Genomic DNA, 27,471 nt, shown 5'->3' on the forward strand with positions numbered 1-27,471 from the left:
AAAATATACATATATTAAAAAAATCAGTTACCTAAAAGGGGTCAAAAAAAGCAACAACAGAAGGCAACAGAAGACTACTATGTGAATAACTTTCCAGGACAGACTACAGAAAGTTTTTTGTGCTAGCTACATGCTAATTGAACAGAAGGCTCTTCAGAGTGCTGAGATTTTGGTATTTTGCCCATGGAGAATTAAAGGATACGATAGGCAAATTGTAAAGGGACTTGTGAATCTCTTGTTGTGCTGTTCCAGATGGCTATTCTAGAAGCCAGTAAGCGCTATCAAGTATACACAGTAACCTCTCTGCAAAGCTTGAGTATGCAGACCTTGCACAAGTTGCCGGAAGGGGACTCTCTCTGTTGTCTTCTGTGTCCAGAAAGTCTTTAGTTTGTTTTGTTAAGTGCCCAACAAGCAGGTTCCATGTTAGTTGCAACTATTACAAGAGCTACTGTAGGACATTCTTTTGGGATACCTGGAAAGCACAGCTTTCTCTGTCTTAGCTATGCCCTGAAGCAATTTGCTTATGTTCTAACCTTTTGTGTTCAGTAAGGGCCTTTTGCGTCAGATGGGCAGGAGCGCAATTCCTTATTTTCAGGCATGCAGGGCAGTAAGAGCCTCGATCGCTTCCAAGGCAACAATATTTCAGTGTGTAAACTTGCCAGGGAATGCTAGAACCATGTAGCACTGGATTTAGCTGAACTACAGGTTCTCTCACAGTACAAATAAGTTTAAATTATGTAAAGCTTAACATTTTTTAATCTTGTGATCATTTTTCCCTTAGTCTAAAGCTTCTACAGCAGCTTAGTACAATACAGTTAGAGTCCACCAAAATAAAAGAAGTTACATTAATCTCTGAATACCAACTACAAAAGTCGAGGATGATTATATTAATAGTGAACGGAAAATGAGCACATAGTCTTGGATGCTGATTATTGTTTCATTGCGACTTGTTCTATGCTAAAAGGATTATTTTCACCCCCCGGGGACAAGTTAGGGGGAAAATAAGATATGTCCTGGAATCTATAATGTAATTAATCTAAGTAGTTCCACTACCCTACCCTCCCCAAGAAAAAAAAAAGCATACAACATTCTTATGCATCCAGGCTGCATTTTATCTTGGTAAATAATAATGCAAGTTCAGTCCATTTAAATCAGCAGTTTAAAACTGAACACATGCCTGAATGTTTTATATTTTCACTGGTGAAATGGGATTACTGACTATATTAAAGGAAACCGTAACCAGAGACTGAAGTGAGAATTTTCTCACCTTCCTGACCTTTCAAATCTGTAAAATATATTTGCCTCATTACATACCATAGAAGCTGCTGTATCTTGGCAACTGATAACCTCAATCTCAATGGGTTGCTCTCCCATGCTTTTGAATTTTTCCAGCACCTCATTCACTCCAAGCCATTTGCAATCCACACCACCAACGGAAACAATGTAGTCACCTTCTTTTAGGCCCATCAACTGTCAAAGAATTTGCACAGATTATTATCTGGAATTATAAAGATGTATAAGATGTTTTTGTCATTATACAATATCTGCCCTAAGGACATTTGCCTTGTAGAAGCCATAAAAACACTGTCTAGCCAGACAGGTAGAACAAAAGTGTATAAATAGCATAAAAGCAACAAATACAACTTTTTTAAGCACACAAATTACCTCTTTGTGAAATTACTGTTGATAAATGTGATTTTGGCCTAAATACTCAGGTATCAGCTCTTCTTACATCCTTTTCACTTTTCTCCTAAAATAACTGAAACCTCATTTTAGCTACCCTATCATCTTCCATGAAACATTTCCTCCAGTTCTTATTTCTGTTTCTTCAGTATTTTCATTTGTACTTAAGTGATTGTTTTTGCCTTTGCTCTATTTAAGCTGTGTTCTTCCCTGCATATTGCTTTATCCCTTTGTTTCTTTCCCAGAAGAACAATATATTAGAAGCCACTAATGTTCTTTCCCCTCTTTTTCTGTGGGCGCATCCTACCGTCCCTTCCTGATCCTTATCCTTTTTGTTGTCGCTACTTTCCAGAGTCTTTATCCCTTCCAACTTCCTGAATTAGAAGGGGAATAATATATTTGCTTGTATTATTTGTGATTTTATCTATGAGGTGTGAACAAAATCTATTCTAGTTTCATGTGATGTCAAGGACGCAGATACTCTAACGTTAATCTAAGACATACATAGCACTGAAAACCTGTGCAGATCATATGAATAGGCCATACTGATATATACTAGAAGTCAAGAAATCCTCTGTACACCAATATAAGCAAATTAAAATTATACTTAGAAAATTGTAGTGCTAGTGTCTGGAGATAAATAGTTAATATTGCACCAATTTACTTACTGCTGCAGAACAAACTGGATCAAGACAATAAGTCTGTACTGGTGAGCCTCCTTTAAGACTGAATCCTAGCTCTCCTGCTTCGCAGCAGAAGTGAATGGTACGCGGCGCCGTCCACCTCTGCTTGGCTGAGAACACCGACAGTGGGCCCTGGAGGTTATATAACAGCAGGCACATGATGGTTTATTGTCATTTGTAAGTAAGCATTTTTAAGTTATAATGCTTTAAGCTCATCTTACGCAGGTTTTATTCAGGTTAACTCCCAGCTACTTTCATAAATATAGAACAGTGAGATTTATCCCAGAAGTTTAAGATGTCCCTGACTCTTTGTGGGGTACTTCAAAGGGAGTAGGATAACAGCAACACTGCCAACCTGTTATGAAATCTGTTTGGAGCCTGCTGCAGGCTCCGAAGTCCTATATCACTCCATTTTGAAGAAGATAAATTGATTCGTGAAACATCAGATATTCTGATCCTAACCAGAATTCCTATTTCCCTTTGCCCACTGATATACAGGAAACCACCTGAAAAACTGGCTTTGCTTATCTCCTAGTACCCCGTTTCTCCCCACCTATGAGGTAAATGGGGTATCCACTGAAACTTTATAGGACTTTCATGAAGCTCATCAAGACTGAATGTTGTGTAATGCCATATACAAACAACATTTTTACTCTTTGCATCTCAAGCTGACTTACACCTCTGAAGCTAGGAGTAGCCTGTCAAGTAACTTCTGGAAAAACAGTTATTACAGGATAATGTTTTCAGACTAAGATACTTGTGTCATTTCTCTCACGTTAGACTGAACATACACTCATTAGCAAAGTGACAAAGGTTGGCTAACATCAGTATATCACGTACCAGCCTGTGAAAGAAGTCTTTAACTTTCACCTTGGAAAACTGAGGAGCGACCATTTCTACTTTATGCTCCGTTTTAGCTAAAACAAAAGGAAAAACAAATTAATTTTCTCCCAAGTGTTAATGATGTGACTATCCTAACAAAGAATTAAGATACAGACTTCTTTTTCTTAAATGCCAGCTAGATAGAAGTTTCTCCTTAATTCTTATCAGACTGTACAGAAAGTCATTAAGTAGAAATATGTAAGACAAATTTCTAAATCACCTAAAAAAAATCTTCAGAGCTCATATTATCAATACGAAAAGTTTAAAATAATCCAACCAAACAAAACTACGCTACGCTCCTCTTGAATGCTTTTTTCTTTGAAAAATAATTAAGACAATCCTGGCTCTCTCTCACAGCTCCGAAAGAGGAAATAGTTGGATCAGCTGGACTAAGGTAGGAAGAACGAATAGTAGCAAAACTGAGTTAACAACTTAAGCCAAGTTAAAACCTATGCTATGATAAACAGTTATTAGTCTTTCCTCTTATGATTTTAGCTTTTAAGTTTCTCAGTTTGTGGGTGTGGGGTGGGGGAGAGAGGTTAGCTCATGAGATATTCACCAAAAAAAAACAAACCAAAACAAAAATGAAGATGAATTCTAAGTAGTATCACTGTTATCTACTCCAAAATAAGATGTGGCCAGAGAGATGCACTGTAAAGCAGCTATAACAAAATTCATTAAACTGTGATTGAAGAAACATATAATAGACATTTGAGATCAGATTCCTTACATATCTTACATATAATATATATAAAATAGTCACATATTAAAATAGCAATAATGCAAATTTTCTTCATTGGTAGCTTACATAGGGATTTCCCTTTTTCATAAAAATTTCTCTAAATATAATTTAAATACTAAATATAATCCAGATGCTAGTTTTTAAATACTTTTCTGCTCCTTCCTGTTAATATTTTGCAGCACAATAGATACTAAATTGAAGCATGTTACTGCTACTGCTGCTGGCAGCTCTTAGTTGATCTACCACCACGATCTCTTTTTAGCTCCCTGAGGTACATCCATCATCTCTCACACACACACTTCTCCCCCCTCCAAGTCTTTTCCAAAACTCTGTACTCAAACTGACTTCTTGGAGGGAAGAGTCTTTGGATCATGCTCTTAATCCCTGAAAAAGAACCATCATGAGATATTTTCAAATTACATAAATATTATTTCATAAAAAAATTAATGCTGGTTAACGTCAGGGGGGAAGCAGTTTTAGATGCAAAGAAAAAGCTTCTTTGTTTAGCCATAAATGCTGAGTTGACTTAGCACTACTGAAAAGCTGCATCTTTCAGATGGGAAGAGAAGGAAGGGTAGCTCAAGACTTTCTGAAAATAAGACCCTTACTGACTTACCTTGGGCACCTGATTATTAGTTAGAGACCCTTGATTTCTAGCTATGAGTACTTACGAAGGATATCCGGAGCTTGGATTAGACTGAGGAAGTCATCTTCCTTGTCCTGCTGAGCATATTTGAGAAGTGAGCGCTTGTGTGCAGCTGTCAGGACCTCTTGGAGAACATCGATGTTTCGAAGCTTTTTGCACAGACTACAGACTCTTAGAGCTTCTTCATGGTAAACAATGGCTTTGCGTAAATGGGCTTTCCCTGGATAAATTAGCAACTGTTAGCTGTCCTCCATGAACACAATAAATACAAAGTAGTTTTCAATTGTCATCCATTAGCTGGATGAAACTGGCAGTTACCTAATTGTTTTCTCTGAACTTTGTCCTTTAAAATGGTGAGAACCATCACTCCTTCTGGCACGTAGTCATACAACTGGGACAAGGCTTTCTCCTGTTGATCTTCATCATCGCTGGACTGCACTACAATGATTGATATAGAACATAAGCCATTACACATTTCTTGGTGCCCAGTTCCTCTTGGTGTATTGTGCAATAATTGCTACTTTCTCCCCAGATGTGGAGAAATAGTCTTACAAGTACATATTGATAGGAATTTCAAGTTATTCGGACTTGTATCAGTTTTATCATCTGCAATATGTAAGTAATGCTTATATGCCAAAAACATATACGTAAGAACTGAACAACTTAGTAGCATACAATAGATACAGCACATCACGTGTTTCTGCAAAAGTTAGTGTACTGAACTTTCCCATTCTTCTGCAGAGGACATAACGAAGCATTGCCTCATATCTGAATGGGAAAATGGCTACAAAATAATACATACCGAAACCCCAAAGTTCCTAGCTCTTAGTCTTATTCATTGGACAAATAATTTTTTATATGAATATATAGAAAACATTATTATTCTTACACTCGTGGTCACACAGGATAGTGGCAATGAAGTAATGCGCTAGAGCTTTGTAATGGTCCGATTTTATTTGTGCCAGTTTAGACCAGGAATAAGGGATATTCTCCTTGACTGGTTCCTGATTCATTGCACTGTTAACCAGCATGTAAACTTCTCCGACCTAAAATAAAGCACAGAATTAAAGTACAGGAACTTGTATTTGTGATTAGGAGCTCAGTTACTCAAGTAAAATATATTACATTCAGCCTTAAGATAATGTAATGTGCATCATTTCAGAGGGGAGGGGGGGAACAGAGTGCTACAAGGGCAGTTAGAAAGGTGAAACTAAGTTTAGGGAAAATGTGAAATTCCATATCTGACTTCCCCCCGCCCTTGTCCCAGAAAAATAAATCAATTCTGTACAAGAATAGATGGACTAAGTCATTCGATCTATTTATATGGCTTGAGAGAGTTCAATAAAAATACCATATAATAAACAGTTCTTTAATTTGAAAATAAATCTTGTCATATTAATTCAGCTGAGAAAGAAGGTTAAGCATATCGCTTTAGATTTGCCCCTAACTTCTGGAACTGTGGAGCCCTATCTAGCTCTAAGCTTGTGTGATCTAGCTAAATCTGGACTACTATCTTTTATCCAAAAGGAGTAAAACAGCTTTTCAAGCAGTGAACACTGTTTTAATGGATCAAACAACTCCACCTGACAGAATCCAAAAGTCTCCCCCCAGCAGCTGTTCGTTGCTTACAAATAAGTCAGGGTGGCTTTGCAAGGTTGGTAGGAAAGGCTTTGCCCACTTTAGTTAGTATGGAAGCAATTATATCTCTGCTACTCTGAAATGGCTCAGAAAGCATCTTCATACCATGTATTTTTGATGTTACCGATGTCCACCGAGTGTGAACACTACCTTATGGGGCATAGTCCATCTCTCCATTTTTTTAATGCAACTCTCAAGATAGTACCGCAGCTACCAACCTGAAACCTCAACCGACTCTGCTCATCTGGACAACCCCGCTCCTCCCCACATTACCATTTAGTTATTCTTTTGGAGTTCAGCTCTTTAGATTTGCATACCCTCCAGCTGCTGGGAAATTACACCCAGCTAAGTGTTCAGCAGTTACAGAGAACCACACAAACAACTCTGTCCTTTCGTATGTTAATCCATGAACAAGATCTGTACTGTTGGAAAGAGCAGTATGGCAAATAGATTGTAAAAAAATCTTGGATAAGTCTGCTGCCCAAGTATTCCAGCAAGTTTCTATTAAAGCTCAATTAAAAAATCTAATGAAATTCTAATACAACAATATTCATATTGTAGTATTCACATTTTAACCCTCTGTTGTAACTTGTCAGCTGTCCTTTGTTACTTTTTGTTTTCAGTAATGGTTGTTAACACTTAGGTTTAATAAAACCCGTTAGCATTACTACAGGCTTTAGCTAGTAACACAAAACTTAATCTTTAAAATAACTGTTTCCAGTGCTAAGTCTCTCATTTTACCTTGGCAACTTCCTGTGTCATTTTCACTAGTGTGAAAAACTCATTGCGTATTCCAGGGAGACTGATCTGCTCAAAGACACACTCTCGAGCTTGAGCAAGCATCATTTTGACTAGTACGTTCAGCATAGCTGGGCTCATGTCATAACTTGGTGTGTGAGTAAAGGTCTCCTTTAAGTAGCTCAGGACTCCTGAAATCATCAAATAATTTAGTCAGCATTAGTAATAGAGAAAGAGGTGAACTTAATTCATCAACAATCAAGTTAATTTTTAATTAAAGTCTAGCATATAGAATAAGAAATTTGAAAACATGCTTTCTAGGAATTATCCAAATGAACTGTATCTACCGGAAGGGATTCTTGCTAAACCTGAAATTAAGTTGACCTCCTAGTTTTACTCTGCATTCCCAAATGTCCTTGGGCAAAGTTCTCAAAATTGTAATTTAGAGAAGCAACAGAAGCTGCAAGTTTTAAGGGCAGTAACTTCGGATTTGCTTATAACAGTTTTTTTGCTTCATCTTAAAAGCTATGCTCAACTGAATGTGACTTTTATATGGGGGCGGTAGGATAAGGCTTATACATAGGACAAAAAAAAATAAAGATCTATATGGCTGTAAGAAGGCAAAGGTAGATCCTTTGGATGGAGGGAAAAAACAAACTTATAAACTTATTAATTATGAATCTTTTCAGATGCTAAGTACATTGAGTGTCCCAATGAAAGCTCCATTCCATCCCTGTAAGTAAACTAGAATATATTTAATAGGGTAGAATTAGATTCTGCTCCAGACATTTGGTTCCACCAACATGTTAATTGTTTCTATCATTTATCAAATTAAAAACAAACACTAACTGTAGTGCAAACATTAAGTAACAGTTACTTGGATGGAAATGTAACCTTCGGCATGCACGTCATCCAACTGGTTTAGTGAGTTCTACTAGCCTGCTAATTGCTGATAATACTGCACAAGTGTAACGATAAGACCTCTGCTTTACAAGTGTCCCACCTTCTGCAATCTTATTTCTTGTTGCTACTTTCAGTTCTGGCCCTGCTGTGCTATATTTCCTTACTACCAGTTTTTGAGACTTTTCACCATCTATATTAATATTTATACTTTATAAAAATGCTCTTACACAAACTTTAATTATCCATCTTTCTGCACCTTTGCACTGCACAAGAACTTGTCAGAGACATCGAATGTACTAATGGAGTATACTACCTTATGAAAGGAACTGAAAGTACAGAAAAAGAATTTTTTTATTTTTTTTTTTTTTTAGGTCTGAACATATTTCTGCTTATGTAGTAAGCACATATACACCAAGAGCTTTGTTGAAGATAAACTCCATGCAGCAATTTCCATTCAGCACCAAGAAACAGCTAATACATGCTCTACATAATGTCTTAAGCAACATAATGAACAGTGTTACGGAACCATGCACAGGTACAAAGAAATGCCTCCTGAGCACTTTGGTTTGGGGCCCTGCAAAGGTACCGTACTGGTAGATTATATATTTCAGTTTGTGAATTAATAGTTTGTTGAAGTGAAAAGTAGTGATTTTATTTGTAAAATGGAAGAAGTAGAAGCAGAAAGGAGAATTTTCTCAAGTACTGAAATTTCTTTTAGATAAAATATAAACATAGGAAAACAAAACCTATTTAAGAATGCATGAAGAAATATTATCAAGGTTTCTGGACAGCTTTCTGTGTATTCAAAAGAGGGGTTTTATGACAATCCCACTCTGTGGTCCATGGTTTGCAGCTGTTAAAGCAATACATGCAGTGGAAACCAATAGTCACAGATTGTTAATGCAGCAACAAATCTTATTGATTACATAGATAATATCTATAAGCTGTATTTGTAGCACTGATGACATTTACAAAAATTTAGAAAACAAAATCTTCTCTAACATGTTAGTTTAAGTTAAATTAACATGTTAGTTAAGGGACACAGTTCCCTTTACTCGAATTTGTATTTTTTTTTAGTTTGGGTTGGAGAGTCATTGAATATTTTGAATCTGTTTGCCTTTGAAATCTATGGAAAACATGTAGACAGCATCAAGCAAATCGATAATTTTATATGAGAACATAGTAAGATTCATTTTGAAGACACCATATGAAAAACTGTTGTTTTAAGCCCTTTATCAACCCTTAAAATTATTTCTTGTACAGATTTTACACCAATGTAATATCACGGAGGTCAGAGCAGCTATGTTGGAAAAATGAAGAATGAAACAGTTAACACTAGAGCTACTGCTCAGACCTTTGAGCTACAACTGATTAATCATTAACCATGGCATTCACTGTCTTTATCAGCATATTCAGACTGCAGCTCCAGGTTTTGAATTAAAGCTTTATTTCACCTTTTCACTAGGCTTCCCTATTCCTCCTTTTTTTGTGTGAGGAAAATGCAGAGATCTGCAGGAAGTCAGACTGAGATTTGGAACATTTGCATTAAGACTTTCCTGATACTTTTAAATTTGTACCTGCAGCTCTCTGAAAAGCATCAACCGCATTTTCAAGTCCAGTCTTGGTCTGCCGATTGCATCTTGTGCCAATCTGGGTATAGAGGGCTCCAATATTAAATAAAATACTTGCTTTTTCAAGCAACAGATTTTGCTGGCACACTGGGACACCTGTGAAGGAATCATACCTTTGGAAACAAAACAAAAAGTGTTAAGATAAGCGGAGGCCATGGAAACAACAGATGTTTTCATTCTGTTTTTCCAAAAGAACAGCAGAATTCTTAATGACTGTTCTGATACAGTGAAAATAATGGTATTTCCAATCACCTTTACGTACTCTGAGTACAATCCACGTGCCATGCCACAAACTAGAGCAGACTAGATGATGGCTTTATTTGTGGCTTAGTTTTCAGGGGGGTTTAAAGCAACACTTCTGTAAGCACATCATATCTAACTCAAAGTCCCTATAAAACAGATGCCAGAGGCTGACAGTATACTGGGGAAGTATCCATGTATGCTTGCCATGTTTTCATACTTTTTATCAGGCATGCGCTATTAGACGCTGCCAAAGATAACTATTGGCATGGTCAGACCCCCTACAGCTCATATTTTAAAGTTGTTCTTGCAGTTACAATTAAAAATTTAGCAATTCTTCTTGGCTGCATGGTAGTCATTTCCTTTTCTCATCATAAAAAATCAAGGTTTTGAACTCAGAGTCCAACCTTGCTAACAGGTGTAGTAAACCCACCACTGGAGTAACAAATGACATTACTCCCATATTCTTGCCTGAATGTTCTCCTCAGCAAATTGAAGGGGGTGAATTAAGGTCTGATCTATTCCCAGTCTGCTTCACATACCAAGGTTCAGAGTCCAGGAAACATCTACAGTTGTCTAAAATGAAGATTTTTTTTTCTCTTTCCCTTGTGCAAACCTGTAGCTCAGATCATAATCTAGCCAATGACTTCATCCTAAGCATGGAAAGGGCTTTATGGTATTCAGGTTTACTCTTAACGGTAACAAAGCATTGACAGCACACACTGGGGGTGGGGTAGGACACAACGACACTGACATTCTTCAAATCAAACAGAAGACAGGTAAAGATTAACAACATTCTGCAAAACCAAACCAAAACAAACAAAATAGAATAAACAAAAATGAAACAAACATGAACTCCGCACTTACCATGTAAATAAAATCCCCATATGCCTGGTGGGTGGAAAAAATCTGTTCTCTACATGACCAAGTTGAAGAAAATAGCTGATCAGCATCTCAGTACCAGCTTCATCTCGGCTGGGAGTACGGCAGGCCTTAAAATACAATAGATTAAAACAAAGTACATTCTGTTGAGTTACAGCATGAACACTGAAACACCAAGAATAAAGCTCTGCTTTCTTTGGACTTCTGCATATCACAGAAATGTGTGGAATCTGAAACAGTAAGCTTAAGGCCTTATGGATGCACTCCAAGTAAGAGTTTTCCAGCTACACAGAAGGTAGCACATAACCTTTAAGGAAGCACATGGGAGATGTATTTGGCAAGCCTCATAGTTAGTAAAACAAAGACGGTACGTGTTTTATGAAAGCTAGAAGAAAATCTTATGTTTCCAGTATATTACTGGAAATAACCCCTAATTAGAAATAACTGTCATTCTGTTACAGACCTTTACCAGACACACTCACTTCAACACTCAAACTGCTAATTTTAAAATACTTTAAGCTCAAAAATAATAAGACTCTGGGTTTACAAAGTTTTCTCAATAGCTCAATAATTTTGCATAACTTTTTCATTCATCCTTTTCTTCACTTGTTCTGTATTCAGATTGTACAGCTGTTTGACGATGGAGATTCACGTTCCATATCTCGGAAGTGAAGTCAGTACAAATATGGTAAGTTATGAGTAAAAATGGTATAATCTGATTCCATACAAATGCTGTTATATACAATTTTATTGTAGATTAAAACTTGATCTAGCAATCCTCATTATGCCATACTTGAGCTTACCTGTCTCAGATCCATGAGATCTGCTATTTCATCTTCATATTCAGAACTATCTTCACTATAATGTTCCAAAATAAAGTCCTAAAAAAGTAATAGCTAAAATTAACCTAGAATTAACCTAAACCATTCATTAAATTTTTCTGTAGTTACAGACAGGAAAAAATTGTTTCAGTCATGAGCTGTATATTTTCTATTCTCTTCCTGTCAATGAAAATATAAAGTAATAAGGCTGTGAAAAGACAACTGAATTAATAATTTCATCTCATAACAGAGACAAATTCCAATTTAGTGTAAAGGAATTGAAACAACTATTACATCATCTCCACTGGGTTTTAAAACAACAGCACTTAATGCTTTTGAAAGGGACAAGTGAACCCTCTTAACTATAAAATAACAAGCAAATCAAGTGACCATGAAAACTCATTAACAGAAAGAGACTCTGCCAAATTCTTGTCAGCTATATTAATGCAATTCCATTGAGATTAACAAAGCTGCAATGGCATAAAAGGTAGCAGAATCTGGCTGCTGAGAGTAACCTACAGAGGTAAAAGCAGAGACCAATTCTACAGTGAGGTAAAAGACAGTTTACCATGAGGCACATCTACACGGTAGTACAGAAATGCAGATGGTGGCTCAGGGAGCCAGCAAGATAAACTAGCCCACAAAAAAGCAGTGCTAATGCTGCAACTCTGCTTTGCAACTGAGTTAGAGCTTGGTTAGCACAAGCGAGAGTAGCACTGCAATGTGCTCCATAAAACCTTTATACCTCCTTTCACAATTACAGTAGCAATGAATAGTCAAGACTGCAGAAGGTATTTTTATTCTCTTCCTATTTATACTAATTTTCTATTGGTTTAACTCTACTGTTGATCAACTGAGGCTGATAATAAGTGTTAAATGGAATAGTCTACGTATTGTATTCAATCTTTGAATTTGCCAAATCCAGAAAGAAGTGTGAAGAATTGGTAAGAATTTTATTGCAATTTGAGTGACATTTTATATAACTAATTCCAATGTTAATTGCAGCTTTCAAAGAAAGCCCAAAGATAATTCTCTCAGAGTCTAAACCCATTTTTTCTCCAGAGAAAAAACACCAAGTGATACCAAATGCAGCTTAAAATTTCTGTGTGAAGCTCCAAATCCAAGTGCCCCTTGGCTTGATAATTCTGCAGCTCTTAACCATAGAGCATTGCTGCCAACTGCCTCATTCTCCTGCCCCTGCCATAGATGGACTCAACTGTGGTCAGCTATTTACATAAGTAAGGCACGAACCCAATTCACCTTAAATATGGCAGGTTTTGAACAAGTCGAATAATGCACTCAGACTTATCAGACACAATTTCTTTTAACTGCACTGGGAGATGCACATATACACAGGATCTAGTCTACACGCCCTGTCTGTCTCCAGGAAATGGTTCCACAAAGCACCCTTAAAATTGATCTTCACCTTTTTCCCAGAGTCATAACTTGCTCTGAACAACACGCTTTTCAAGCTCCTCTATTCAACCTATTTTAGCTAGGCCTTCTCCCTTGACAGAAAATTCTAAAAAATGAGGATGGAAAATCCAGATAACCCTACAGACACCAAAGGGTGCCACAGCTCCACTGCAGGCTAAAGAGAACAAAACTATACCAGAGTATTCAACATATTGTTTAAACTGTAAGAGCTTCTCAACAAGGAAGATTTGCTTCATTTGCACTTTGTAGTACTTAGTATATATCAAGCATAGTACAAATGTTAAAGCCCTCATTTCCACCAAGCGCACCAGCAGAAAACACACCCAGTTTTCTGTTCACAAAAATTTAAGGTAAGTCACAAAGCAGTTTAAGAACCCAAATAATTGCTGGATAACTTTTAAACACATTGCGATCTCAAACCCTTTTTTTTAGGGCAAGTAAAACAAAAGACATTTTGTACGTAAATTATGCTTACTTTAAAAAAATCTGAAATGCAAGTTACTTCTCTTCATTTTAACTATTTATTCTGAAATGTATTTCTGAAATTTACCTTGAGGGGGACCGTAAAGTCTACTTCTTTGGTTTCCTTCAGGCCAAGAGGTACCAAGGGAATGCTGAAAGTCTCTCTGTGGAGGGGGAATAAAAGATTAAAAAAAACCACACACACAAAACCCAGAAATCTTTGTTTTCTATTTGTCTATAGATAAGAGATTTACTTTTGTTCCATGTGATGACAGAAAGTTAGTATGCTGATAGGTGTTGAGGTAAAAGCTACATAGTTCATAACAATCTCTTAAAGCCCAAGACAGTCTGCTTAATGGCCTGTGACTCCTAGAGGGGATGGTGAGGAAGGCTACTCGCACGCGCCTTTTTCATCTCCAAGTGCCTATTTTTCCTCCAAGGAAAGGGGACTCTCAAAGCCTGTGTATTGCAATAAAACTCAACCTTTATACACCTGCACAAGTTACATAGACAGAAAACAGCTTCACAGCTGCTACAAGGTCTCCCTTGTTATAAGCTATGGTAATTATAAGTAATTATCATCAGTATCAATGGTTTCACGTGTAGAAAAGATGTGTGTAGCACAGGGAAAAGCAGGGCCAGAGTGCACCAACTTTAACAGTAAAAAAATCTAAGATTAGGAAGTCTGAGAACTACTTAGCTTCTAAACAATTCCAAGCGTCAACCTCTAAAATATGAAAGGATGGAAATGGTGACGTTCAAAAAATAATAATACTAATAAAAAATAATATCTGATCCTCAAGAGAATACACATCTGTATCATGGACTTAAACCCTGATCATATTAGCAAACAACTCAATCTAATAGGGCTATTATGAATTAAAAAAACACCATTTATTCTTCAACACAAAAGCTACTCCTACTGCTCTTCCTCTAAACATATTACCCAATCTAAAAAAAGAAAAAAATCAGAATTGCTTACAGGCACATAGGTTGTTTAGTAGATTTAACGGATTAGTATCTGGCAATTATTACGTTTATGTGATATTTTCCTTTTTCCTCCAAACAACTGATTCACTGTCTAAGCATTATTTAGAGTGTTCTGTTACCAACTACAAAATACCATGGGTGCGTTTCATTTATAATCTTATCAGCAAAGGCAGCAAAATCACTTTCTCACTGGTGAAAATTCCATGTGGGGAAGGTGGGAGTAGCAGTGCAGCTTCCTCAGCAAAGGAAGAGTCCTAAAACTGGCTGGCACAATCTGAAAGCAGCTGTACTAGCTCAAGAAGGACCTCCAGGGTACAGAGCACAAATACCACTGCAGGAAAGTGCAAATAATCTGATTTCTGATGAAGCTTTTAGAATAAACCACAGCACTTTTATAGCAGTTTACAGCAAGATTTTTATTTCTGAAAGGGAAATGAGACATATACAAAAGAAACCCTAAATCTGTAATGATTTAATTTTTAGTACAGTTCACAGTTTCTGCAGACACCAATTTTATTCAAAGAAACTGAATTTCTGTTTTTTAAGTTTTTATAGTGTCACACCCATGGAGTCAGCATGCAATACTTCATGGAGGCACTGGACAGACCGGGAGGAGATCGTGGTTTTCCAGAACAGAATAGAAATGGTGTCATGCTACTCAACCCAGCTCAGATGTGTGCCAAAACACGAAAGGGCAGCCCTTCAGGCAGAGATAACAGTGTGGAGTGATGGAAACATACAGTTAACCCTTCTAGTAATGTGGGTGTAACCTCCTCTTGATGACTATATGCACAATAGATTCAGAGAGCAACTATTAATAGTTTTTTTGCTATTAAAGCAAAATAAAGGCTGGACAGCAGTTACAGAGGGAGTGGATTACTTTATCTGGTGGTACATAAAAAGTACCTACAGCTTAGAATGCACAGCATCAGAAAAATAAGAAACAATTCAAAACAAATTGGAGAAGGAGGATCAGGAGAGAAGGAAAAGCATACTGGTGTCCAGGCACGAGGTTCTACCAGCTTTGGGGCCTGACCTGATGCTCATCCTTCATTGAGGAGTCAGATGTTTCAAATATTCTTTAGATAGAAGCAGGACTAATACTTCTGGAGTCTCACTCTCACAGCTGTCCCCTTCATACTGTTCTCTATGTTCACAAGCATCTGTGAAAACTAGTAAAATTTTGAACAAAAGCATTTTCTCTTCAGAAAAATGGAGAGGTGTCAAAGTTTGCCATTAAGAAAAAAAAATTGGCACAAGTTCTGTTCGAAAAAAATTAAATGTGGCTATTTTGGATTAAGTCAGCATTCAATTGAAAGATGCTGCACTGGAGGTGTGTTTAGTCCCTCTATCTTGAGATTTCTTTACTGTCCAGCCAGAAGCTAACTCTGTACTGAGAATGGCGATAAGAAGGACCCAAAACTACACCCACCTTCCCATGAAGCACTTATATTTGTATCTTGAGCTGCTAAAGTTAATCCAATATTAAATGCTTAGTTTTAGGAGCATCAAGACATCTAACTGTCAGAAGTCATTGCAGTATTCAGAAAATGAACAATCTTTAACTTCAAAAGTTTGATGTTTGAGGAATTCATTTCAACCTCTCTAAAGTCAGAATAACATTTTGAAGCAAGCCCAACTTAAACTACATCTACTACATATTTCTCTTTTTCAGTCAGCTAATTCATGGATTTCTATCACTAGAGTGCACACCTTAAAGACTACCTCATGTCTGCTTTGACCTGCAAAGCAGTGCTGTTGCTTTTATTCTCCAGCTAAAGGGAGGATTGCTGCATGCACTGCATTTGAGAACAGATACTATATTGCTAGGTTTATTCATGGTAATAATGAATTGAACTATTTACCCAGACTAATATTGGAAATTCTTCTAGGTGCCATGCATCTCCCCACAAAGCTCTCAAGCTTTCAATTCTTACAGCACTCACCTCCACGAAGGAGCTCAGTATCTAAGGATTAGTGCAACATACCTTTCCCAAGGCAAAGACAAATATGCGGACTAACCCTTAGTCAACAAATCTACCACCAAACATGTTCTCTATCAAGTTCTCTGTTTTTTCAGCTAGTTATTGGCCAGCATTCACATTTACCTAGCAACAGTTTTATTTCCAGTGATAAATAGAGGATTTGTTGATAATGGAGTACCTTAGCTTTTCACTTACTCTGTATTTTGATAAACCTCTACTGAGATATTAAGTCCTTCTAATTCCTCCTTTAAGATCTGCAAGTCTGAGTTTACAAAACTCAGTTCCAGTAGTACCTGTTCTCGTACTTTGTTGTTGTTGGTAGCTCTGCAGAGAGAAAGAGACACAACTTTTTCAGTGCCAAAGAACAGGAGCTGTACATCAACTTTGTTGACCCCCTTACTAGCATTCTCAGCATTTTTAAGATTATTTTTTTCCCCTTAAGAGATGACACGAGATCTCACGTTTCAGAATCTGTCAAGACAGAACCTGTGATAATTTCCAGATAACGGTATACAGACAGCTAGGTGGTTTGCTGGGTGCTAATCTTTTTGGTGTGGTGTTAGGGGTAAACTTTTTTTTTTAATAACATATTAATCACCAAAACAAAAGCACCTTAAACATTATCACTACTCTATTTTAGGATTATGTGTTATTTTCTTTGAACAAGATATGGGGGTGGGGCAGGTGATTTCAGGATGTATTTTTTCAAAATAGTCCCTTGTTTTATTAATTGAATAGCTTAATGATCTGTTGACATATCTGTAGTGCCATTAAGAAAAAAAAAAGTTTTCCTAAAAGAGTTATTCCAAAATACTCTACAACCACGTATGTAGATTAAAAAATATATATATAATAGTCTTTCAGTGGAACACAATACAATTTCCTCTATAATTCTATTTTTGTGATTCAAATAAGATTTTGTTTTGTTTCCTTTGCCATTCATATGTCATGTAAATACACGACAACTTTTTGAACTGTTGCCACAGTAGATATTAGTATTTAAACACAGTCCCAGAGCATTGCTGTGTGATTTCTCATTTGTATATTTCAGGGTGCATATACATACATATATATCTCCATAATTCTAACCTGATTCTCCATAAATATTGCTGTTTTCAAGAGACTTAAACTGTTATCTACAGTCACAGATATGAGTTTAAGATAAAAAGCATTGATCCGCATCCAGGCGTAAGATATTGTATCCCTATAGTAGAGCCTCCAAATCATTAGACAATCAATACTTTCTTTTTTTCTTTTTCCAGGTTTGCAGCATTTTGTATATACTTCTGTTCTATTTCATATTAAATTTTATGAATATTTAGGAACAAACTTCTCATACAGCTAATCTCCACTTGGAACATCCTCCAGTTTTATGGAATGTTTTATGAAGAACTGGCTGTTATTCCAAGGCTACACCACTAAGCTTGTGTTTCATATCATAAATGTGTTATCTGTGAGTTTTCTGTGCTGTACTTTACCGGGCACCTGACACTGGCTAGATTAAGCAGTACTAACATCTGGGTGACTTTCAGAGGTTCTAGAAAGTCTTCGCACAACGTGGATTGTTTGTTTCAAGCCTAGCTCGCTTTGTTCGCATTTACTTGTGTTTCAGTCAAAAGTAAAGGAACCCGCATTTCCAGTTTTTCCTCAAGTCCTATTGCAGGAAGCTCTTGGTAGACAATGATTGGTTTGCTGCTTTTGAAACTTGATAAAATCCAAGCAGAATCTGAAAGTTGTTTATTTATGCTTTTTCTTAGGAGACAGTAAATATATCCAGTCATGTGAACTCTCATCTAGTGGTCAGATTACTTTTGAAATGGCTTACTTCAAAGAACTTGCAACTAGCAAATTTTAATAGTTGAACAGATATCATTTCATTTTACATTTTTAGTAAGAAGAAATAAGAAATTAGAAATAGAAATTAGAAGAATTTAGAAGTAAGTCTGATCCTTTACTCTTCAAAGTGGAGTATTTCCCACTCTAGTCAATAGCAACCTCAGTATTTTAGGAGTTAATACTGATTTCAGGAGCCCAACTTTACTCTAACATTCCGCTTAAAGGTATCCTAATCAGTGTTCAATTTAGATATCGCTGGCCTCTGTAGCTTTTCTGAAACACCCCCAAATTGACACGCAGAATCATCTACTGATTGACTAGCATTCGCCTTCAAAAGCAGATAAAAGAATTTTGCATGAATACAGTAAGGAACAGACCTAAAGCCTTACTCCTCAGTCAATTACCAGAAAACAAAGCAAAGTTAAATCAGTCACAGAGGCTAAAACTACCAGTGATTTACATAAGCTTTGAATCTGCCACCTCTCTTGCCAGGAGTGGAAAGTCAGGTGACAGGGAAATAGCAACCTATCAACTAACGTTAAGCTTAAGAAAATAAAAATTTTTATCTGAGCAATTTTCACTTCTCCAAGGAAAGCATATCAACTGGATTTTTATTCTTGGAGACTGAAAATCTCCACAAACCCATTGCTCCTCCAGTGGCAGAGACACAGTGACCATAGGAAACTACTGCAGATGAGGATTTGGGAAATTTTCACAGTTCTGGGTAACAGAGGGGATGGATTGTTGGAAAACTACATGACCGTTTGCTAGGCAGTTAACCACAGGACATAATAGCCTCAAGACAAGGTTATTTCTATGGTGACAGCTACATAAGAAACAATGCATGTTAAATAAGACATTTTTGTGGACCAAATGTAATAGAAAAAGGGCGAAGTCTCTTCCAGATACTTCAAACTGTATGAGAATCTGGCGACAACCGTAACACAGCTCAAATTAGACATGTGCTATCCTGCTACTCCTATACCACTACCACATGGAATAGGGGAAGCAGTGTTCCTTTCCACTGTTGAATACAGATCTAAAAAAACTTGGAAAGGGCAACAGGATAGTGATTAGACCGTTATTTGATTTAAAGTGTGAAAAGGACCCCTTACTATGTTCAGTAAGGTTCACTTGCCATTATCACTAACAATAAAACTGATCAAACAAGGCAGCGTAAGATGGTCTGCTCTGCCTGTTTGCTACAATACAGTGGCTTTGAAAGTGCACTTTAGAGCAGGTAATGATTCTGTGGAGCTAGGGCTTAAAAGCTTCAGGGATATTCACAAAGCATCCAGCAGCAATTTATCTGGCATGTTATGGGAGCAGTTAGGCAGACTGAGGAAAAAACAATCGCTAAGACTAAAAAAAAGCATTTTGTTGCTCTAGCTAGACAACTGGTAAGTGACGGCACATACCGTAAGAGATTTTCAGCACCAGCTCTCAGTCTCACTGCCTTTAAGATCTGTTGGTTTAGAACAGCTCTTTGATTTTGTAGTTTGCTTCGTCCCGTCTCAGCAAGAGGATTACATCCCTAGAAGTAAGGAAAAATATTTGTTGTTGTTGTTGGAAGGTTCTGAGAAGTGAGCAACATTGAATTTGAATGAACTTTAAAGACACAGGTTCCGTATGTGTATACGCTAACTACACTGACATCAGTAACAACAACTGTTCGGCAGTACTTCTTTTCTCAAACTTGGCCATTTAAAAATAAAGAGACAGTGTGAACAAAGCTTTTTACATTAAAATCCAAGCAACAATTATTTATTTTAAGGCTTGTGTGACTGTACATGCATGAGCCAGTCTGTTCTTCCCTAGCAATCTTGTGAAGCTGTTGTTCAATTACAACCAAATTTGACAGAGTGCTATTAAGTTCCTACGGATTTCACAAAAACATAAGACACAAAGTCCTATTGAAGCTCCTCCCTCAACCTTTGCAAAATATCTGAGTTCCATACTGGGAGATGCACAGCCTTGAAATGCAGTTCCATCAAAAAGCAGGAAAGCAGGCTTTGGCAACACCACTGCTTACAGATTTTAAAAGAATTAAGGATCTCTTCTGTTGCTAGTACTCAGACCTCCTGCTTAATTCCCACCCATCATTCCCTGGGTTCCTCTCTGAACCTCTCTGAAACGTATTTCTGGCACAGTACTGTTTCATCTGCACAGCTCTTCCTATCACACACAGAAAATGCTCTCAAATCTTTAAATCTACCCTGCCTTAACCCAACATCCTCTTTGCATGCCGCACAAGAAATGTGAAACATGAATAAGCTTTATAAGTTATTTCATCTGTATACGTTCAAGTGTCACGTGCAATGATTCGTCCACCCATTTGTCCACCCATTAGTTTTTCTTCTTACCTTTTAGCCAAACAAGTTTATATATGGCTAGCTCAATATCGAGTAAGATGGGATATGGCTATATATGGAATAATAAAGCTCCATGAGATGAGATGATGATTACCTTCAGCTGCTCATCAAAAAAAGCCCTTAAGAAGCACAGTATGGAATTCAGGATTTGCAGAAATACTCCTGTATCTGTGCATCTCTATATACATGCACAAGACAAACTACCACAACCTGCGCACGAGCAGGACTGAGCCATTGTATTCTAGTGAGCACTGACAAGATAAAACAGATACGGACAAATAGGACAGCACAATTGTCCAACTTCTTTTGAGGGGAAAGTACAGGCAATCTGAGCAGCTTTTCTTTAACAGGATCAAAGTTTAACTTAGACTTTTTTGGTTCTTTTTCTCCCGTTTTTAAAAATGCTTCTGTCTTTGAACGTTGAATAGACACTCATACCCCACCAGCACATCCCTACAGCCTTAACTACTGATTCTGAAGCAACTAAGACCACTCTGTTTTAAGGCTTGCTCTTACATGAGGCATGTTCTCTTGAGCAGCCTTGGGTATCTTGTTGCCGAGTTTGTCTGGTTCCTACTGGATTATGCATGACACAAGAAAGAGTCTCAGATCTGTCCAATACAAGTTTTCCCACAAATGCTCCAGCTACTAGATTATTCACTGTTTTTGATCTGTCCCTTCTAGGTTTTGACTAGAAATATTTGGTTTTGACAATAACAGCATTTAGAAGTTTCTCAACAAGCTCTAATTAGGAGTGGTCAGGCAATGACATACTAGCACAACAGAAGCATGTATCTAAGTAGAACATGAAGTTCTAATCATCTACTTGAAACTGAGATCTCATTTGGGTTGGCAAGTAAAGGCAAATTGACTAAGCAATAAAGAAGCGAGCTGATCAGTCCAGATTACACTAGTTTAACTGAGAAAGCACATGGTACAACATTATTAATTTGAAATCTTTATTTTGAAAAGTTTGTAATAAATAGGTAAAATGACAGGAAGCTTGTTTAAATATCTTTAGAAGCACTCTCTGCCAGAGAACTTGAACAAACATGTCACATCGAATTACTCTCATCACAGAAATATTTCTGCATTGAAACACCAATTACGGCAGAAGCCTGAAATTCAGAATGAATGGGCAGTATATACTCTAATTGTTGAGGAAACATTGGCAGCAAACATGATAACACAGGAGATGAACTTTCTACTGAAGAGGACATGCACATGCAGCAAACTCGTTCATTCATCTCAGATTAAAAGTAGTCTTTTAACTATTAAAAAAACCTTTATGCTCCTTTATACACATTCAGACACATAAACAGGGCATAACTAAAGGTACACCACGGTTTATACCTGCAAATCGCTTTCTGCTCTTAGCCTGTTTCTTCTTCTGGGCTGCCACTGTCCCTCCTACTTTGCTTTTTCTTCATTTTGTGTCGTTTAACTTTTCTTTCATGTTGAAAGTCTTCTCTCCTTCCATTCTGAGTCATTTTTTATTTGACCCTTCCCAATGGTTTTCTCTTGCTTTTTGCATTGAGCTCGAATACCCAATTCTCACCTTGGGCCTTTCATTCTCTATACCCCTGTACAGGTCTGCAATACTTTCTTCCAATTTCTTTCCCTACAGCTTAGTCCAAGCATCCTTCCTAAATGTATCATTTCCCTGCTGTTGTCTTCATTTGCTCTGTAAAGCTGCTGCTGCTTCCTAGAACTCCCTGCCCTTCCTGCGTACCAAGCAAGCTTCATGACACCATTCAAATACTTCCTTACAGCTCCATTTCTGGAAAAAATTTCAGGAAGATCAAGCACCTGATTCCCCCATCACCAAGATCAATAGAACAGTTTTGTTTACTTCAGTGGACTTTTGATCAAGGCTCAGTCCAAAAGTCCTTGCATTTACTTCTCAAGGCATGTAAGGCATTCATATTTTACCTGTTGGAAAACCTTGCTTTCTAGATCACCTGCACAGAGGAGGGGGGCACTCAGCTAGTTAGGGTTCACTGGCACACTTAAACTATTTATTATAATCTTGCTGATTAAAAAATAAATGGTGGCAGAAGCCTGTGTAGAGGACAGAGAAAATAATCAGTATCTGCAGGAAACATTATGGAAAGTATGCAGTCTGGGAAAGATTCCCCCCGTGTAAAGCACAAACTCCACATACTTAAAAGTTATTTAGGAGAAATGTCCAAATAAGAGCTTAATTTTCTTTTCTCCCCTTTCCCAGACAGCATTTTGCACTTAGTTCCATGTTTAGACAATCCCAAGAATGTTAATGTTCAGTACGTTAGAATATCAGGCAACCTGACTTCACAGTGGCTTCCACACCTACTGTCTTCATTTCTCGTCAACAGGATGTGAGATGTTTCATTTAATTACTGTTTCTCTGCAGAGTCAAGAATTTGGAGAGTGAATGGATTTTAACCTGGCTTATACATTATCAGTGAAATTATTAAACTACAACAAAAGAACCTTTCTTACTAATGAAGGTGCAAAAATGACCAAGAATAGAATGTGACTTAAGCTTACTGTGCATATAATTTGAAACAAAAAAAGGAGTAAATTGAGTAACTTTGCTGTGAAGATAATTAAAATAGTAAACTTACAGCTATCAGTTTTAGAGCCTTTCTTCACCCCTAAGAGTGTAGCTGCATTTGATGACGTGTTTAAAGTGTAAATACTATATTATTCTTAGCTCCCAAACCAATAAAAGCTCTTAAAAACCTAAAGTCTGGTTACCTTATTTCTCCCTGCTTTGTTGAATAGAATTGTTGAAGTACAGGATCAGGAAGCTGGTATGTTTTCTTATGTATCATTATCAAAGGCAAGACCCATATGACAAGAGCTAGAGATTTGCACCATGTGTTATTTATGTACCTAGTTAAATGTTCTTGAATGAAGCAAGACACTGATGTTAGAAAAATAAACACGCATCTCCTGATCAAGGCTTGCCTATGCATGACCAGCACGCATGGTAGCAATCCTCTAATTAATGGAGCATGCTAACAATTCCAACAGGATTCCTGCTCATCTCTTATTAGAATTAATGCCTGGACTCAGGTGGCAGGCTTTCCCACTGGTTTTTATTTTTAAATCTATAAACATTATCCCCACACACACTTACTTGGCAAAGAGCTGTAGCATGAGTGCCTGTGGGATCTCAGCGTGACTTGCCATCCCTCGGACCAGGCGCAGCCTGCTCAACCACAGGGGTCCAAGCAGAATTAGGAAGCGGCTGGCAGTGGCTGACTGGCTGAATCCTACCCTAGTACATGGAGGCAGAGAGGGTGGCTAGGCAAGCCAGTAGTCTGGGACTCCAGGTGAGCTGTTGATGGGCAGTATCTTGCCAGGAAGTTCTTATTTCAAAACAGAAGTATTTTTAATGTCAGAAAACGTCAGAAATCCAGCTGTGATGCACAGAAAGATCACGACTGTTTGCCAAGCAATGAGCAATCACAGGAGGTATTTGAAGTTAACATAACTATGATTTATGAAGCAGTGGTTTGAACCTCTAAAATGAGCCACACACCGTCTGAAGGTGACACAGAGTTGAAACTGGGTGTGCCTTCTTACTTAAAATAAAACATTCCTTTCCACCCAGTACGACCTGTGCTGCTCGTCAAGCCCTGTACAGTACGCAAATTGCCATACCCTCTAGATACTTAAAATGCATGTAACTTAACTTATGGAGGTAACTTCCTTGGCTGTAGTAGAAAATGTAAATAGCATGATTCATGCCAGTATTTCTGGAACTCATCCTAAGTACTATTAAAATATTCAATTTGTTTATTTCCTTACCTTCTTCTACTAGTATAGCTAGAGTTTCTTTTATGTTTCTGCTAGTTCGGTGTTGAAATTGTAGCTATATATACACACTACAAGCCTTTCAATAGTTGATGTTTTATCTGAAGCTAAAAGGCGGGGGAGCACAGAGGAAGGTCTGGTTATCCAAAGGCTGGTCTAACTGTGCCATGAATAAGTGTTTTCCAGTTCTAAGTGCCTAGCCATAAAGATTAATACAAACTTTTAGAACTAACTGTTACATTAAATTTCAAATACATATTTTTATATACGATTATCAGTCTTGTCACACTGCTCACTAAGCAAAATTAAAATTGTGTCAGAGGAGTCTATTTCTTGATGAGTTGAGTTTCAGGTGATTCTTAGCCTCATATGAAGCCCTACTTTCAGTTTTAGGACTTTCTAAATTTGTCTATAATGAGTGCTCAGATAAAGCATGACGTGGGGCATGAATCATCACAACATTGTTTCGTGGTAGCTGGACAAGTGGAAAGAGAACAAATAGGCAAATAAATATTCCTGCGTGAATGCTGATGCTGATGGTTGCCTGGCTACTAATGACTAAAAAGACCCACATTAGCTAACTCCCAGTGGAAGCACAGGTGTAGCAGGTTAGTAAACTGATACATTAACCACAGTTGGGAAGCCCTGCAAAATAAATCCCAAAAGCTAAGGAGGGGAAGGAGAGAGGGCTCATTAGGGGAGTGCTGATTCATGGGCAGGTTACAATACCTATTCTCATCTTTTGAGCCTGGTGCTGTTCTATTTACAGAGCTGCTTGGTTTCCATTTTCAGCATTTTCCCCTGGCAGGGAGGACTAATACATGCTTTCTTTCCAAAAGATGTAGCGCATTCTTTTCTTCATATGCTGATTCATCAGCTTGGTCTTTGTGTTAAGTACCTAGTCTCATAAATCAAGCCAAATTTTTAAGAATGGGGAAAAGAAAGAAAAGAAGCATCCTCATTAAGCTGACCAGAATGTAAAGATTAATTAAGCAAGCTGCCCTACTGCTCTGGCTGTATGCAGCACAATGTACTGCTATCCAAAGGAACCAAATGGAGGACCAGGTGTGTAATGCCAGCAAATACCAGCAAGTAGTCAGAGAGCTACAGAAAGGGTGAGCTTGAAAAATGGACTAAAGCTTTTTCTTATCATCTGTTGCAGCTTTCTGACTGACTTGGGAACTTAGAGTTACAGTCTGCATAAGGAGTTACAAGGCAATAATCCAAGGTGGGAAAGACATACTAGACAGAAGTTGATAGAAGTCTTTCTTCCTTGCTCTGCCCCCACCCTACCCACCCACAAAAATCCCAGCTCTCTTGCAGGGCACACACAGCCCTACTGACAGGTCACTGACTGTGCAAGCTGTGAATCTTGTGACTGGATGGGTACAGGTTTGTAAGTGTCTCAATTCTGTATATTGGCTTATTTCTTGGGATGTTTACTCTGTGAAAACACACTGGTTTAGTGAGGTGGTGTACAGTAATAAAAAGGGGGAGGAGGACAGCTTGCAAAGAGTGTTTTTTTTTCCATAACAACTCAAAAGTTACTAAAAAACAGTAAGAGGTCAGAGAGCCCAAGCAATCCAAAGGGCTATGGCAGGCTTAAAGAATAACTTCCCTAGAGGTGGAAGAAGCATCTCAGGTAAGCAGAACAGCACACAAGGCTAGACCTGCTTCAGTCATAGGCTTCAGTACCAGACTGTTGGGGAAAAAAAAGAAAAGTCCTTCTTGCCTTGCTCTGCTTCTAAGATAAATCATTCTTTGGTTTTTACCATTAGCCTTGTCATGATTTATTACTGGCCACAGACTCTTTCACAGGGGGTGGAAAAAAAAGACTTGGTGCAGAAATCAGATGGGCCTATGGGATAAGCTTGGCTGTTGATCCACAGGTAGCAGCCCATGATGGTGGGAAAATGTGGAAGTCTGCCCAGAGGAAGATGAGGCAAGAGGCTGACGCTCCAAGAGCACTCACACCAGCCAGGAATACAGGTACGGTTTGCCCTGGTATTGTACCAGGGAATATACTGAATTAAGCTATCAGCCTGTGATGGCTGAGATAACCAGAACAGTAGCAGAACCAGTTTCCTGGGGCATTTTTTTCCCCAGAAAGTAAGAGGTTCCACACAGAAGCTCCATCTTCTTTACGATGGAAAGCCGTAGTAAGGCGGGTCTTCCACCTTGCCATATCCTCTTCAGGAAACTTGTCAGGATTTTTTTTAAATAAAATCCTTCTCATGAGTTTGGTTGCAGCTAATCAAAAAGTTCAAAAGGATTTGGGGGGTAGGGAGGGGTATGAGGGAAAGGAATGGGGCCACATTGACAGAGATACATATACCCTGTGTGGCTGCATAAGTAGTTTCCTTAAAAATAGGTTAAAAAAGGGGAAAAAACAAAACAAAGAAGGCTTCAGAGCCAGCTCGAAGCATCTTGTAGGTTTAAGGAAAACTGTATTTTGCCTATGCAAAGATGAGGGGCCCTTGTCATGGGGAGAAAGGAGAGAACAGAGATGGGGGAAGGGAAAGGGAGGAAGCGATTCCTGGGAGCTGCTGCTGGGAGGGAACAGAGGGAGTCAGCAGGATGGTGCCATGACTGGGCAGCGATCGCTGCCACCCACCGCATCCGAGACTCTCACCTGGCAGCGTCACAGCAAGCCTAACTCTGCAGTGTACCAACAGAGGTAAAGCAGGAAACAGGATCATGTTTCTGTTTCCCCATTTCTGACCATTGCCCTTTACCTAGGGCTAGTCATGGTTTTACAGGGTCTCCTCCTTACAGAAAAAAAAACCAAAAATTAAGTAAATAACTAGTTTAGATATTGCATGTTGGGGATAATGAGGGTTGTTTCTGACAGGTTGTATTAAAGAATTCAAAGAGCTTGATACACAGAAGGGCACTATATAAACTTGGAGCATACTTCCCATGCTTCCAACCCATCACAAGAAACCGTCAGAAGTCTAAAGCCAATGGATATCGTACAAACTGTTAGATTTTATCAATATTAAATTTTGCTGTCTGTGCACAACATTCTTGCAAAGTACGGAAGATGACCTCCTTGAGTAAAGTATGCTTGGAAGCCCTTTTGTGAGCAGTGCTGGT

At 38.0% G+C, this 27,471-nt stretch overlaps 1 protein-coding gene across 1 annotated transcript in view; it reads right to left on the reverse strand.

The window, feature by feature from the left end:
- The window catches only part of RHPN2 (rhophilin Rho GTPase binding protein 2), a 31,432-nt gene that overhangs the window by 1,706 nt on the left and 2,255 nt on the right, over window positions 1–27,471 (reverse strand). The window contains exons 2-14 of the mRNA XM_026107593.2: window positions 19,618–19,733; window positions 16,559–16,687; window positions 13,477–13,552; window positions 11,472–11,549; window positions 10,654–10,778; window positions 9,493–9,659; window positions 7,016–7,203; window positions 5,526–5,682; window positions 4,955–5,074; window positions 4,662–4,856; window positions 3,207–3,283; window positions 2,352–2,498; window positions 1,315–1,470 (exon numbers count right to left, since the gene is read on the reverse strand). Of these exons, the coding sequence (XP_025963378.2) occupies window positions 1,315–1,470; window positions 2,352–2,498; window positions 3,207–3,283; window positions 4,662–4,856; window positions 4,955–5,074; window positions 5,526–5,682; window positions 7,016–7,203; window positions 9,493–9,659; window positions 10,654–10,778; window positions 11,472–11,549; window positions 13,477–13,552; window positions 16,559–16,687; window positions 19,618–19,733 (1,731 nt within the window). The remainder of the gene's footprint in view (window positions 1–1,314; window positions 1,471–2,351; window positions 2,499–3,206; window positions 3,284–4,661; window positions 4,857–4,954; window positions 5,075–5,525; window positions 5,683–7,015; window positions 7,204–9,492; window positions 9,660–10,653; window positions 10,779–11,471; window positions 11,550–13,476; window positions 13,553–16,558; window positions 16,688–19,617; window positions 19,734–27,471) is intronic.

The sequence above is a fragment of the Dromaius novaehollandiae genome, chromosome 13 (genome assembly GCF_036370855.1).
Source record: "Dromaius novaehollandiae isolate bDroNov1 chromosome 13, bDroNov1.hap1, whole genome shotgun sequence".
NCBI classification, from domain to species: Eukaryota; Metazoa; Chordata; class Aves; order Casuariiformes; family Dromaiidae; genus Dromaius; species Dromaius novaehollandiae.